A 16177-nucleotide genomic window follows, 5' to 3' on the forward strand; every position below is an offset into this window, starting at 1 on the left:
TACAATGAGTACAGGGCTCTCGACACAACCAGGCCTCGAATCCAGACCAAGGGAACAGTTCACACAGTGGGCGTGTTCCTGGACTATGAGGGTGGAAAGGTCTCGTTCTATGACGTGGAAAATAAGCTTCACTTGTACACGTTCAGTAAGAATTTCGAAGGGAAACTGTACCCCTTCTTCAACCCTTGGGGGAACTCTAAGCCTCTGACTATAACCTAGACAAGCAAACAAGCCCCAGAGCCCACTGCTTCAACACTGGGCCTCCAGCCCCGGAGGAAAATGCTTTATGACTGCTTGCAAACGATTTTTGTTTTTCTCAAACTCTTTAATATTTTTTTTATTAATGCAAGATAAAACATGGAAAATAAGATCTTTAAGCAGATAAATTCGTAACATACAAATATGCCAACAGACAAAAGTCTAATTATAAAATGGGGGAAAGAAAACAAGGAAAAGGCAAACAGAAGTTTTATTTGTAGTGAAAAGAAGAAAGCAATGAGTTAATTAATAAAACTGTTGTTAATGGACGTTCAGTGTGTGTACTTGTGTACTGTTCAACAGCAGACAGAGGTTTTGACAACGCCTCAGAGCCTCACGTCTGTGTTACTGTGAATCCAAATCACAGGAGTTAACCTCCCCCTCTCTCACTCTCACTCTCACTCACTCTCCTCCTCTCTCCCTCTCCTCCTCTCTCCCTCGCTCCCTCTGCCCCTATCTCCCTCCGCCCCATCTCCTTCTCCCCCTTCGCCCCTATCTCCCTCTCCCCCTCTCTCACTCTCTGTTTCCACCCAGCTTGCGACTCCACCTCAGCAGTTCAGTTCTTTGCTTTCTGTGTAGACGTTCCACTGGGGTGCAGGCAAGGACTGTATTAAATAGTAGCAGGAGTTGTTATTATGTTATAATTGCTGTTAAAATGTCATTGGGATTAATCATCTCTTAGTTCATCTCTTTGTTGCTTTTCACCTTGAAGTGTGTTTCCCTCTGGTATCTTCTCTCTCTCTTTAATGTTATGATTGGTTTAGGTCCTAGTTTAGATCTCATTAGAATTATTTCAGGGCCATACACTATATGCTCCTAAGAAACAACAAACACTGCAGACTTACACAGCTCCACTAATTAGTCCACTCAGCACGTCCACTCCGGGGCCACCCTGGGTGCTCCTTTGCAAAACAGAGATTCTTTCGTAGTAATTAACATCTTCATCATATCTAGTGCCTTTCATGACAGTGATAAATTAGTTTCTTTTAGATAGTTCATGCCAGATGATCTTGATACCGAAATCATATCTACTATTTACCGTAAAATAGTCGGTTGGCTGTTAGGCTTCGACCCCTATCAGTTCAAGAAACACAGAAAACTAAAATAATCAAAGAAAATCCAAGTTTAAAATGCTCTCAGTTAATCGGTGATGCCGACTACTGGCTATACACGAACTCGTGATTACAAAGCAATGGTTTTATTTTTAAGAACATTTAAATCTTGAATTTCCTTTTATGATTTATTTTCAATTTTTTTATTTTATAACATAGAGCGGCATCGTTCGTACACCAGTGCGACGCATTTCTCAGTATAATATGTTATCATTAACACACCGCATGCACTCCCACTCCTCCCCTTTAATCCGCCGCTTTGCTGCCCTCCGACAGTTAACGCCATCGCTAGTTTCCGCTTCCAGGGCGAAGGGGTCGTGCGCTGAAGGGGAACATGGCCGCTCGGTTTCTGCGGATTTGGCCGACTTGGTCCCGGGTCCGGCTCGGCCCGGTGTCCGGGGCTCGCCTGGTGTCTCAGACTCGCTCCCCCGCCGCGGCCGAGTCCGCCACAGTGTCGGACCTGAAGCCGGCGGAGCACAAGGCTGTCAAATCCGCACCGGTCAGCATGTACGATAAGGTGAGTGTCGGACCTGGAGCAGCAGAACCCGGACGGACAGCGCATCACCAGCTGTAATCTGGTGAAGGTGTTCAGGCGCGCTTATATTTTCAGTGTTGTTTTAGTAAAGTGAACCATACACTTAAATATGTACGCTATTTTTCTCAAAAATGTAATGCTGTCATGTTGCAAGAAAAACAACACTTATAAAGGTAATAGAAGTATAGTGTGCTGGAGGACAGACGACGTTCAGATGAACTGAAGGCTTTAATGTTGTGCGTGTGTTCGCCGCGAGGTGCAGTGGGCTTCTCTGAAAGTCTTCTGAAGTCTCACGGTCTTAAAAATTATACTTCAGTGTTAATGTTGTAAACAAACAGCGGGAAGCTAATCAATCAAATATGGATCACAATCTTTTTTTTCCTAACCTGTCATTATCTTGTTGATTATAATGGTATTAAGAATTATCACCCCGATAATAAGATGGTCAGGCTGGGCTTCTAAAGACACCTGTAGATTTGCCGAGTAGCATAACTCTAGATTTATCTTAATGTTGTTATTTTGTATTGTGCTACTGGAGAGGTCGGCGCTCTGGTTCCTGTGTGCTGCACAGGCTCTGGCGCTGGTGCTGGGGTTCGAGTGTCCGGGAGTTCAGGGTGTCAGTAGACAGGGTTCTCTCCTGAGCTTGTGTGTCTGAACCCAGCACCGAGCACCCAGCACCCACCTGCCGACAGCAGGATCGCTCTGAAAGCCAGACATCGGTCAGCTGTAGTGATGAAGCTTGTGTTGAGCACTAGTGAAGTGTTCAGCGGCTGGTCGCTCGGACCACTGTGGCGCGCCAGCGGTTCAGGAATGCTCACTCACGCTCCGCCACCCTCTTCCTCCTCCGGACAGAACAAGGACTACCATGGCTTTCACAGCGACCCGCACGTCGACAAGTGGAACATGAGGGCCGCCTTCTTCTTCGGCATCTCCGTGGCCATCGTCATCGGCAGCGCCTTCGTACACTACCTGCCCGATCACGGGTGAGATCAGCACGCAGGGGCTGTGGAGGCAGACGTGTGCTGTGTGTAGCCCTGCGGTGAGGGACTGTGTGTGGAGACGCTGCGGCTGTGCTTGGTGACTGGTGCTGTGTGTGTCTGGACTCCGACTGGGGACCGGGGCCCCTGGGGATCCCCCCTCGCTGCAGGGGGCCTAGTGCCTTGACTTAAACTGCTGACCTCTGACTCTCTCTCCTTGCTCAGGATGAGGCTGTGGGCTCGGCGGGAGGCGGAACGGGTGATCAAGCAGAGGGAGGCACAGGGGCTCCCCGTTATGGATGAGTACTACTATGACCCCAGCAAGATTGTACTGCCCCCTGTGGAGGAGGAGGATTAACTGCAGCCCTGGAGGTTGGCACTGCAGCTTCATGGGACATTTGGATGTTAAGAGTATGTTTAATTATTCTCTTGGATTCCTGTATAATAATAAAAAAATTAAACCACCACTTTTCATGTCTTGAATAATAAAGAGTGCTGTAAAGCAACAGGTTGGCTTTTTGTTCCTATAAGAACTCAAGCCAAACCAACTCCTGCTGTAGTTTTCATTCCGTTTCACCCAACAAGGAGAGCATTAGAGTTGCAAAGGAACAAGTAAAACGTTTATTCCAGAGGAACAAGCAATAGGTTTATTCCATGCTGAAAAGAGTAGAAAGAAAACAATGCTTTGGCTGTGGAGCCTTCTTTGGGCATGAGCTGAAGCATTTAATTTCTTCTCTTTTCAGCATGGAATAAACCTATTGCTTGTTCCTCTGGAATAAACCTCTTGCTTGTTCCTCTGGAATAAACCTTTTACTTGTTCCTCTGGAATAAACCTCTTGCTTGTTCCTCTACAGCCTGCGCATGCCGACCCAGCTCCCCACCTGAGCATTAGAGCTGCTTTCCTGAGGAGTGAGGAGGTCAGACCTCTATAAGCAACATGATTCCTCTAAAAGATTTGTCATTTCACTCAGTAGGCCTCTGCATCAACACAGAAAAGCTGCAAATTCTTGAAATGTTTAACATTAGAAGGTCATGTGTTTAATAATAACAGCTGAAGTAAAACGGATCTGAAGTGAGCCGAGCCTCCTGTTTCCCTGTTCCTGTGATCCTGGCGGGGTCCTCTTGGCTTCAGTGCTGTGGAGTGAAACCCGTCATTCAGTTCAACCTTAATGGAACAGCTTAGCATAAACATATTTATCCCAACTCCTTCAAAAATGCAGATTTGTTCATTGTGTGTGTGAGGGGTGAAGGGAAATCCCAGGAAAGGAAGGGATCGGGATTGAATCCATGCACAACGAAGTCAGTTGCCATCAGTCACTACAAGTGAACTTCTGAAGCAACTAACTTTTGTCCAGACCTTTTCATTTGAACCTCTCCATCAGTTGGTCTGTTGTACACTATAATTAACTTCTCTTCTGCATGTCTGCATCACATTCTCTCACAAACTTTGAATCAACACTAGAGTGATACACAACACTGATTGATCATGGTCAGTTATGCATGAATAATAAAAATGAGGACAATAATAATAAAGTCATGAAACACATGTGTAAACAGAGTGAAAGCTCTTTTGACCCTCAGTACGTACCTATCTGTCACTGTACAGCTGGCAGGTAGGATCAGTGTAGGACAGTGCAGTGGATTAAAAGAGCCCCATGTCCAGCAGCCCGGCACCAGAGAGAGAAGAAACAGTCCTGATTTCACCACTGCCCTGAACACACCTCCGGTCACTCCCTGGGACAGTCCCCCTGGACACACCTCTGGTCACTCCCCCCAGACAGTCCTTACTTGCAACCTTGGTGTCTCCTGGTTTTCATCTTAGCTGAAACACGCTTTTCCTCAAATCATTTTCAGAGCTAAAAAGCTGCAGATTTCAGGTTAGGTTTTGTTTTGTTTTTTTCCTGCTTATCATGAGAGGACAGGAGCTCAGTGATAATTGAAATTGACCATGACCCAAGTTTGTATAGGAAATAACTAATTTGGATACAATTTTCTCAAATAGTTAAGAAACGCAAGAGTAATTAGAGTCTGTATTAAAATTAATTTAATTTTAATATTTGCTAATTCTAAGTGCAAAACAAGAGAACAGAAGAATTGTGAATAAGAAGAGTTATTCTGCCCATCTAGTCTGTTTGGCTGTTTGTAGTCAATAGATCCCAGGATCTCATCCAGCTGTGTCTTTAGATCAGATCAGATCACTTTATTGGCCATATACAATTTCTTGTATTAGGAATTTGAATTTGATCCAGCTGAATGAGTGAGCATTCCAATACACTTGTTGTATATGGAAAATAAAGAAATCTTGAATTTGTCTTTTCACATACCCCAGCTTGCTCTCCATGAGTCACACAGGCACACAGACGGGGAGAGAAGCTTGGGGTCAGAGCGCAGGGTCAGCCATTTAGCAGCTGGGGTTCAGGGCCTTGCTCAGGGAGTAGGATTCCTCTGCCGGCTGTGGGATATGAACCAGCACCCTTACAGCACGGGCACAGATCCTGAGCCAATGAGCCACCACTCCGCCCACAAAATGCTCATCTGATTAAGCTGCAGTTCAGATTCCACCAAGATTTGAACTTGGATCGCTGGATTCAGAGTCTAGAGTGCTAATCATTACACCACAGAACCCATGGGTTATCAGGTTACCAGGGTATTGGCTTCAACAACATGTCTGGGCAGCTTGTTTCACACCCTCACCAACCTTTGTGTACAGATCACCTAGTGGCCATTTCCCAAGTTGTTTTTTTTTATCAGGAATCAGGAGGTAATGGTGTCATGGTATTGTTTTTTAACTGAAAGTATATCAGACTCAAACAGTCATGTCTATAGTTGACATGACAAATCGAAGAAGCTTTGTGGATAATTAAAAATATGATTTTCCTGTTGTAGAATTAGGAAAAGTGCCACTGAAATGCCGTATAAACATGGTTTAATATCGCTGCCAGCAGCACGCAATGACAGCAGGCTCAGCGTCTCCCTTATCTCTCGCCGAGACTCGCTGGACTCGGGTTCCGCCTTTTTCGCCCTCTTCCATTGGCCGCAAGAGCTGCCAATATAGTCAACACTCGTCCCTGATTGGATCGTCGGGTCACTTTGACGTCACACCTTCCGTCACTACGAAAAAGCAGAAAGGTGACCAAACACGCTTTGTGATTGGCTGCTTGGGCGCAAATCCAGAAACCTGGGTGTGCGATTGGTGGAGCGCGGCGCCGGTAGGCGGGTAGCTCGGCGTGGCAGGGACGAAGGGGGCGGAGCGTGAGAGTCGGACAGGAAAAGAAAAAGGAAAGAGGAGAGTCTGAGACCGACAACAAACGGTAAAGTCTTTTTATTTTAACATGTTTAACTTGTTCAGAAGGGCGCACGCCGGGTCAGGGTGGTATCTAGTATCGATGTGCGTCCGATTTTGAAAGAATATATAAGGAGGGGTTATCCAGTTCCTTGAGAAGCCCACAACAACAATAAAGACTCCGAGTTCGAGGAAAAAGAAAGTTGAATCGCGGAATGCGTGCTCCCGGCCGGCTGTGCGGGCTCCTGCTCTCCGCGGGCCGTGAGGAAAGCCGCAGTCTGCGCTGTGAGCTGCCGGCCAGTAACCCAGCGCGGTCTGCGGGCTGGCGGGCGGGGGCCCACCCGCGGGCCGGGCTGCGGGGCGCTGGGCCGGGCGAGGGCTCCGCTCTGGGGCTGCGCCGCGAACACAGATGCCGAGTGGCGGCTCGGTCCGCGGGGGGGAGACTGTACCTCAGCCCGCAGCCGCCCTGACGGGTTTCCGTTGAACCAGCGTCTCTGCCGGCGGAGGCGGTTTGGGCGCGGCGGGGCGGCGCGTGCTCGGCGCTCGCGGGACCCCGGGCTCAGATCGCCCCGGGGGGGGGGACAGGGGGGCGGGCGGCGGGGGGGCGTTAATACAGGACACGGAGCAGCTCTCGGGCTTAATAGGATTACGCGATCGAGGGAGTTTTTTTTCTCTGTAAGCTGGGAAGGATTCACCTTCCGGTCAGGCCCCACTTCCGCATCTGCACTTCCGGCTCCAGCCGGCCGGGTGTCTGCGCTGAAGAGCTCCGCCAGCTCCTGCCTCCGTGTCTGACACACACACACACACTCTCTCTACCCTGGTATTGTTGCGTGAAGGTGACCAGCACGGTGTTCCCTTCCCTCTGATGCTTTAAGATCGTGTGTACTTTAATAATAGGTGATCCAGTTCTCAATTATTTTCAATGTCCATAAAGAATAGCTACAGTTATTTATTTTAGACAGTTTGGTCTTTCAAATATCAACTGTGTGTATTGTGTGCTTCCTTTCTCCAGTTCAGGAGAAGTTGAGATGTTTTAACCTGTCCCTGTACTGATCTTGCAGTATTTAACACTGCTGACCTTTAACCCTAATAATTGTCACTCCAAACTTTTCTCAGGACAAAAGAGGAGCATGAAGCTCAGAACAGGCCAGTTTTTAAAAGAAGCTCAGAAAAGATCTCATCCACAATAGGAACAAATTAAACAATGGGCGTGTTGTTTCACATGTTTATACGTTACCTGCTCAAAGCATAAGGATTAAAATGTAAGACCTCAAGTTTAATAAGGAACTATGGCTTTCTGAAAGTAACTGAAACTAAGGGAAGCTGATCACGGCAAATATAAAATTAATGGATACCTTTGTTTAGAAAGGTGAGTTATAGTCTCGCCCCACTACCCCTTCAGTATGAAAAATCTCAGACTACAGAACGGATACGAGAGGGAACAGGGAGGGTGGGCTAAACAACAGGCATGGACCACAGAGCGCTGTTTTCTACTCGTGGGTCAGGACAGGTCCGCAGTGTTGCGAGTTACCCCCTTCTCATGCAGAGAGCTGATGGGTTTCTGCCGGTGCAGAAGGAGCTGTTCTTGTGCGATTGCTGTCTGTTGGCATTAAAGGTGTAACGTTCTGACAGCGGAACTGCGTCCGGAGCAGTGTGAGGGATGGGACTGTGCCGTGTGTTTCCCGGTGTGAGAGTGTGGTGCTGTCACAGCCGGCAGCTCAGGCACGGGGGCGACTGCAGTCAGCCCCTGCTGTGCAACGCACGAGCAAGTCCAGTCAACGGTGGGGCAGGCGGGCGATGGCGAGAGTAAGTGGGTACAGGTGCACAGCTCATGAATGTGAGATCAAGCGAAGAGGAGAGGCTGGGCCAGCCCATGTTGCAGCGATGAATGAATTGGATGTCTTGCAGAGTAAAGGCCTGTTTTCCTGCTGTTTGTGTTGTAAATTCAGGTAACTGTCTCGGCTGACATCAGTACAAATGTTTTTCATCTTCGAGCCCTCCTAGTGTATTATGGAGCATGTCTTATTCTGTTCTTTTTAACTGAGATACAGCAGATGATTATTACAACTACCTAATGGTGAACCTGTCATTCCAATTCTCATAGAAGTATTTGTGTTAATTTCTCAGTAAAGTGTGCCTTTGTAACTTTTGTCCTTTTCTCAGGATCCCTTACTAAAATCTAAAAATGTTAAGATTGTTTTGAAAATCCTAATCACCATATTTATTGTAACATCCACAGCAATTTATTGTGTTGGCGGTTAAACACTGATATTAACAGGGGCAGCTGCTTGTAATCAGGAAATGTAGAAAAGGTGACAGTGTACTGGGAGAATTGTTTCATTATTTTCTCCTTAACCCGGTTTGTAAAGGCCAGCATACTTGGGAAGATGCTCTTATTGATCTACTCTTTAGAGACAGCCAAAGCACTATTAAGGGAATAAACCTGATGGAACCACTGGGAGCTGAGACCACAACATAGAAAACTTTCCTTTATTCTTTAATAAGGGTCAGGAACACGCCAGGTATTTCTTCAGGAACAGGTCAGGAACACGCCAGGTATTCCTACAGGAACAGGTCAGGAACACGCCAGGTATTCCTACAGGAACAGGTCAGGGACACGCCAGGTATTCCTACAGGAACAGGTTTGTAAAGCCCATCAGGACATAGATTTCCCCATTTAAAAACTGAGAGGTATAATTTTGCATTTATACCTCTGGCGATAGACATGCTTAACAAATGATTCTCTTGATCGTGGATATGTGTATTTTTATCTTTATATTGTCTGCTGCTGTAAGACAAATTGCCCCTTGGGGATATTAAAGACTCTCTCTCTTTGTAATTTGTTAAGTTGTAAGTTGTTTCTCAAAGTGATCCATTGATATTTGAATTGTTAGCTCTGTTTTTGTGTGCTGTGAACTATAATATAATGTCAAGGTTAAAATAAAGATGTGCATTTTAGATAAGATCACTTGATTAGCCATGTACAATTTCTTGCATTAGAAATTATTCTTTTAGCATACCCCAACTCGCTCTCCGTGAGACACAGACAGGGAGAGATAAGCTTGGGGTCAGAGCACAGGGTCAGACATTTATACGGCACCCCTAGAGCAGTTGGGGTTCAGGGCGTTGCCCAGGGGCCCAACGGAGTAGGATTCCTCTGCCGGCCGCAGGATTTGAACCAGCAACCTTTTTTTTTTGTAGGAAATTTGTATTTCTTTGAGTGTGGGTTTAGGGTTGTTTTTTAGTACACTTGCAGCTGTATATTAAATTCCTTTGGCTTCCTTTTTACATTGTACAAACACACTCAGTTCTCTTGCAGTCTACCTGCGAGTACGTTTGCTTGAGAAACGTTCTCCAGCTAGGAGGCTGTTTGCATTGCGTTGTGCTTTATTCTGTTTGCATCACATAACCACAGAAAACACTGAACGAGCCAGAAGGGCGCTGGCCTTCAGTGGCAACCTGTCACTGCAGAGGAGACGCTCAGTGACAGCTGGGGTACAATAACTGCACCCGAGCAGTAATACCAGACAAATGTCATGGTGCAAGTGTGTGGTCACTGAATCATTTGTAGGAAAACTAAACACTGAAATATCCCAGGGCTTTACTGAACATTTATTGGTAAGGCAAGCATGTTTTTATTAGATATTACAGTGAAAATAATTTACAGTTACTAAACTAATTCATTTTAGTTTCACAATTACTAAAAAAATGTAAGACATCAAAAAATGTTTTTAATCACCTAGGAAATGCTGCCTGCAAAAGTCTCTCCTGTTAACATCTGTATAATGCGAACAGAATTCTTCACATTTGCTGAGGAGGTTCATCTGAAGTCAGATGTTATTTAGATGCCTTGATCAACAACTGTTCAACATCACTCACCAGTGATTCTGGAAATGTTCTACATTTTGCTCCTTAAAACTAAATTGTTATTATTCATAATTTCTTGTTGCTAATGTTAGCTCAAATTATATTGTGCTTTAAAAATAATGCTGTGTGAGTGGTGTGGCACTGGGCAGCCCCAGCTTCTGTCCGTTAGTAAGTTAGCCTCCGATTTATTTTTGATGTAGTGCTGTGTGCGTGGCATTACAGTGTGAATGTTTATCTGGCTGTGAGTGTATTGAGCTTGCTGGGCGTGTTTTTGTTTGTTCATACAAATTTTATCAGAGTCTAAAACTCATCTGCTTGAGTGGAAAACTGAAAGATGAGGAAAGTGTTTGTGGTGTCACTTTCATGGTTTGACATTGGTTGCTGATCATTAACAAGCGAGCGGGAGTGCGTTTGCTAGTGAAGGTGGTCTGAGTTTGTTTGGTTGGAGCTGGATGCTGGTGCAGTAGCATTAGCATCAGAGGTTTCGTGTTATCGAACAGAACTGCACTTCAGTGTGCTGCAGATGTTTAAACGAGCCTTTTTGATGTGTCTGGGGTTTTGTGTGACTGTTTTCCTCTGAGGTTAGCACAGCCCTTGCCAGTGTCCTGAACCCCTGCTTCTTTTTTGAAGATGGCTGCAATACGTAAGAAGTTGGTGATCGTGGGGGATGGAGCCTGTGGCAAGACCTGTCTTCTTATTGTCTTCAGTAAGGACCAGTTTCCTGAGGTCTACGTGCCTACTGTCTTTGAGAACTACGTAGCCGATATCGAGGTGGATGGAAAGCAGGTGAGTAACGGGTACCACCAGGCCCAGACCTCCTGTCTGCCGGCGGGAGCTCTGAACCGGGCCTCCTGGCTGCCAGCGGGAGCTCTGAACCGGGCCTCCTGGCCTCCTGTCTGCCAGGGGGAGCTCTGAACTGGACCTCCTTGGCCGCCAGTGGGAGCTCTGAACCAGCCATCCAAAACAGACCCCTGGAAACACAAAACTCTATGATGTTCTTGAGATGCAGAAACATAATTTAAGATTATGTTCCATAAGTTCCATGTTTCAAAAAGTGAGATAAAGAATTTTTCTCCACTACAACCAAGCAGTGTGCATAGAAAGAGGGGGTTTTCAGTTGAATGGTGTTGCTGTTCTCACAGGTGGAGCTGGCACTGTGGGACACAGCTGGGCAAGAAGATTATGATCGTCTCAGGCCCCTGTCCTACCCTGACACTGATGTCATCCTCATGTGCTTTTCCATCGACAGCCCTGACAGCCTGGGTAAGTGAGACCCTCCGTCTGTCTCAGAGCAGCAAGACGTCGCTCTCCCACTGCTGACCTGATGGGGCGTACAGAGAGTGGGGCTGTTAGCCCTGTCTCTAACATCTGAGATACAGAGGCAGTGTTAATATTCACTCTTGCTCATCAGTTTGAGTCGTTTCTACCCATCAGCTGACTGCCACTTGCAGTGCCTTTCTGACTAGATGGTCTCTGCAGGCTGGAGGTGATCGCTGCAGGGCCATGCCCTGGCTGGACACTAGACCCTCGCAGGGCACGCTGGCGTGCAGTGTCAATCTAGAGACACCAGCCACCCTACCCAGCATGCCTTAGGGAGGTGGAAGCAAACTGGGGCACCTGGAGAAATCCCTTACAGGCCTGGGGAACATGGGAACTCCACACAGAAGCTCCAGTCCACAACCCCGATCCAAGCTGTGAGGCAGCAAGGCTGCGATTTCACAATAATATGATTTACTTAGCAGAGCAGACAGTGTGCGGTCTCCTGCAGCTCTCTCCAGGATGAGTAGTTTACTGTTGATAAATGGATTGATCAAAGTACGTTGCATTTAAATACAAAACTGTAAATTAACAAAAAGTCAGGTACTTTACTGAACAGAACTGAGCACATTGCAGATCAAGTGAAATGCTGTTTAGGTGTTTGAAGAATGTGAAAGCCCTAGATGGCGATTCCTTGAGGTGTTTTGGAATTACGGCCTGTGTTTTTTTCTTCACATTGAGTCTGCCATAGTTTAGCATTGTAGGCTCCTGTCTAACTGTGACTGTGCTTTCTGACAGAAAATATACCTGAGAAGTGGACTCCTGAGGTGAAGCACTTCTGCCCTAACGTGCCCATCATCCTCGTGGGCAACAAGAAGGACTTGCGCAATGACGAGCACACGCGCCGCGAGCTGGCCAAGATGAAGCAGGTACGCTGTGCGCCATCGCTGTCAGTGCGCAGGGCCTGTGAGGGGCAGAGCACCTGCTTTCTAACATAGGAGGAGAAGCCAATCTTCCCAGCTGCAACTAAGCTGAAGAAGGCTCCATAGCCGAAACGCTGTGTCTCTTTTCTTGTCCTTTCAGCGTGAAATAAACCTTTACCTGTTCCTCTACAACTAATATCTGTCACAATCAGACAGGCTTTCCCACACTCGCCTTACTCTTCAGACTACACTGTAGCAAAGACATGCAGAGAGAAATAGCAGCATAGGAAACCTGTTCATAATAGCATACAAAGTCCAGGTCCAAAGTTGAAATAACAGCAAACAAAATTAAAATCTGCAGGTGGTACCGCTGACAGACTTTCCTCAAAGTCGGTGCAGTTTCATGTTATGTTACCTGTGTGTTTTGTATTTGCTGTCAGTGTTCAGAATTTAGAATCGCTAGTGTTTGTCTGAATGTCGGCTTTAAGACAGGAAATGACTGGTGAAAACCGAACGTTGAACTTGACGGTGAGCGGGAGAAGTCGCTCAGACAGGGGTGCTGATCAGTCTCTTCCCTTTACCACCTCCAGGAGCCAGTGAAGCCAGAGGAGGGCAGAGACATGGCAAACCGCATCAACGCGTTCGGCTATCTGGAGTGCTCAGCCAAGACGAAGGACGGGGTGCGGGAGGTGTTCGAAATGGCCACCAGGGCGGCGCTGCAGGCCAAGAAGCGCGGGAAGAAGAATGCCTGCCTTTTATTATAGAGGAGAGGAAAAAGTGAAGAGGGAGAAAGAAAACCAGGCCAAGGAAAATGTACCAGCAAGAACCCCCTTCTGCCCCCCAGCTTCCTCCTCCATCGCTGTCCTGCCCCACTCCAGGTATGAGCTCATGCCTCCGCATCCGATCCTGTTCTAGCGCCAAACCAGAGGATCGTCTCTCCAGGAACAGCCTTCCTCTCCCAGATGGACAGTTGCCTTGGCTGATGAGAGGGGCTCCCTCACAGGCAGGCTGGACACAGAAGCAGTGGCTTGGTTTTCTTCAAGGGCTCGCCCTTAGTTTTAAACACTTGGCTTCAAAACAATAACATCTGCAGTGTTGTGTCATCGACAGAGAAAAGGTCCCCTGGAAACAAATGTCTATAAAATGTTTTAAGTTTTGTTCTTCATGTCATCGTTTGTAGCCAAAATATTTTTGTGGCACTCATGGAAGTTGCTTACTGGGCTTTTCCTCAAAGCTGGCGACATGCCAGCTGCGCTCCAAGATAGTGTTCCTGTTGCTAACGCAGCTGTTACCCTGGATAGCTATTGGGAAGAGGGCATTATTTGAATGATGTCTCTAGCAGCGGACTGGGTGACGAATGTTGTGCGAAACTGACAGGTGACATCCCTTGGCAGTGTTAGTGACAGAGGATGCTGTATCTTGAGTTGTGGATAAGTGTTTAAATTAACATTTCGCCATAAGTCCTCAGTCTTTTTTTCATCTGCAGTGTGGGACTAGTATTGTTTCGGTCATTACTGCCGGGGGCCCGCAGTGTAGACTGGTGGATCTGCATGAGCTCCTTGTTTCTGCCCCACTGTGTCTGTAGCACTGAAGCTCCTTCCTCATGGCATCTGCCTGCTCCTGTCGGGTTCAGTTCCACAAATCTGTCTCATAGAAGCAGAGATACTGTTTTAAGAGCTTCAGCCACATATAAAAATGACCGACTGTAAAGGATTTTTGAACATTAACAGATGGGTTGTTAATAAGACTGAGTTTGTGTTGTTTAAAACTGGGGGTAACCCCCCTCTCCTCTTACCCACTGCTTCCCCTCCAAGCTGGGCAGGGCCTGCAACCAGTGCAACATCCTGGCATGAGGTGCCTGTCTGGCAGCCTGGTGTGAAGAAGCATAGCAGTGTATTTTAAAAGGACTCTTCGCAAACATTCCTGCCACCTCTGTCCTCCTTCATCACCTGTAGACCACTGCAGCAAGTTGTGACCTGCCGCTCTGTCAGGCTCCCTGTAGTCTGTAGCTTGTGAGCAGGCCCCACCCCTGGCTCTCGCCGTACACAGCGGCCCCTCTCGCCTCGCTGGAGCGCGCCGAGCTGGTGTTCAGCGGCGTCCGGAGGATCCTTCCTCACCATCTGTTCCATTGAATCGCCCCTCGGAGTCGTTCAGTCAGTCTGAGCCTCTGTCCCTGTAACCCCAGTGGGTTTGTGTTCGCACTAATCCTTTAAAAGGGTCCCAGGATTGCATCTGGGATTTGAAAAGAGGGCGGAAAAAGGAAATAAGCTGGCGATTTTAATTCACGATTTAAACCCTGCCACGAAAAGATAAATGACACTGGACTGGGGTCCTAGCCCTGGGGTCACCCTGATTTCCTCCCAGGATATTGACAGTGATAGCTTTGTGTGAAAGGGCTGGGAGAGAGGGTTAATTGTTTGAGAATAGCAAATGATATGGGAATCATTTGATAAAATCAGCCATGTGAACAGAGAAGGAAATAGGATCCCAGTTGATAAACAGTAAAGGGGGCTGCATTGTCAGACTACAGAGGGTCATCCTGATGGAGATTCCAGTCTGGACAGTCTGGAGAGCTGGAAGACTGTGTCACACATTTGAGTTAAGTGTTGTGACTTGAATGACCTGTTTTACACATATTGTAAGACTTCTACGTAATGGGTGACTAGATATCCCTGCAGCAGTGGGTGAAAAACTGCAGACAGGTCCACAGTGCACAATGCATGAGCTTTTCAGCATGAAAGGAGGTGAGAGGATTTTTCAGCTGCCCATATCTATCTATATATATGCATACAATATTACATATATTTGTAATATTCTAGATTTTGGCTTTTTTCTTTTGGGAGTGGATAAGATGTATTCACACCTGGTTTTCTGGTTTTGTTTTGCTTAGCCTACTTTCCTTTAAGGCCTTTGTGCTGATTGATGACGAGTTTCTGAGTACTGGTGAAAGCCAACACAGAACTTGGCTAATGTGCAGATCAAACCCATCAGGGTTGCAGTCAGCCTTTGTTAAGGAGTCTTTAACGATTTCCAAAGGGGGGGTTGACCTGCACATTTGCTCAGCGTCCTCCATTTGAAACTAAATCTCCTGTGTCCAAGTGATGGAGTCCACAGGGATGGAAGGTTAACTGAAAAATGCAGTGCTGAAACTTCTCACTGTGTTTCTTTGGGAATATGAAAACCTACCTAATTTACAAGGTCTGAAGTAAGTCAATGTTTTTTAAACCGGTCCTGGTCACATTTTCCTGTCTGTGCTGGCCCAGGGGACGTGAAGGGGGCAAGTGTTCAGCTTCCTCTAGCTCTCACACGTACAAACCCTGCGCCTCCTTCCTTTTTTTCTGCTCTTGTACTGTATATTTAACCCTGTGTGGAATTCTACTGGCTTGTACTGTATCAGTAATACCCTCTTGCAATTCTAGAATCTTACCTTAAAAATGTAAAAAAGGAAAAACTAAATATTATATTAAAAGTACTTCTTTTTAAAATAAAGTCACGAGAGAAAAAGAATCTGCCGCATATAACTTTACCTTTTGTACAAATGCATCTTGGAATTTCCTCAGTCTGCTTTTAAAACTACTTTAAATAAAAATTGTTTTTAGGGTACTGAGTTTGTGTAGTGTCCTCTTTGATGCACACTTGGACAGGGGAAGAAGACTGATCACAGTTATGGTCATGTCCTCCTGCAGCTCAAACACAGTTGCTCATGCTTGCACACACAGAGCTGAGATACATGCTTGTTCAGGGATGCACACCGCGTTTACAGAGCTGAGATACACGCTTGTTCAGGGATGCACACCGCGTGTACAGAGCCGAGATACACGCTTGTTCACGGATGCACACTGCGTGCACAAAGCTCAGATACACGCTTGTTCAGGGATGGACGCTGCGTGTACAGAGCTCAGATACACGCTTGTACATGGCTGCTGTTCCTTCACAGGCAATCATGCATCTGCGCAAATCATCCA

The 16177-nt window shown here is 46.7% G+C and overlaps 2 protein-coding genes across 3 annotated transcripts; both read left to right on the forward strand.

The window, feature by feature from the left end:
- The first annotated feature begins 1653 nt into the window (after positions 1-1653).
- ndufb11 (NADH:ubiquinone oxidoreductase subunit B11) lies at positions 1654-3753 on the forward strand. 2 transcript variants are annotated; one of them, XR_016086065.1, is made up of 4 exons: positions 1680-1887; positions 2758-2888; positions 3108-3293; positions 3737-3753. XR_016086065.1 is itself a non-coding variant. In XM_088905102.1 (3 exons), exons 1-3 carry the CDS (start codon positions 1705-1707, stop codon positions 3238-3240), a joined length of 447 nt encoding a protein of 148 aa, XP_088761228.1. In that variant the 5' UTR covers positions 1654-1704; the 3' UTR covers positions 3241-3349. The 2 variants fall into 2 exon arrangements, 1 of the variants encoding a protein (XP_088761228.1); XM_088905102.1 differs by lacking the exon at positions 3737-3753 and having other exon boundaries at positions 1654-1887; positions 3108-3349.
- Positions 3754-6102: 2349 nt separating this feature from the next.
- On the forward strand, positions 6103-15815 carry rhoaa (ras homolog gene family, member Aa). The gene is made up of 5 exons (XM_088939117.1): positions 6103-6193; positions 10663-10818; positions 11175-11295; positions 12088-12218; positions 12803-15815. Exons 2-5 carry the CDS (start codon positions 10663-10665, stop codon positions 12974-12976), a joined length of 582 nt encoding a protein of 193 aa, XP_088795243.1. The 5' UTR covers positions 6103-6193; the 3' UTR covers positions 12977-15815.
- Positions 15816-16177: the final 362 nt, after the last annotated feature.

This window comes from Atractosteus spatula, chromosome 2 (assembly GCF_055471065.1).
Source record: "Atractosteus spatula isolate fAtrSpa1 chromosome 2, fAtrSpa1.hap1, whole genome shotgun sequence".
NCBI classification, from domain to species: domain Eukaryota; kingdom Metazoa; phylum Chordata; class Actinopteri; order Semionotiformes; family Lepisosteidae; genus Atractosteus; species Atractosteus spatula.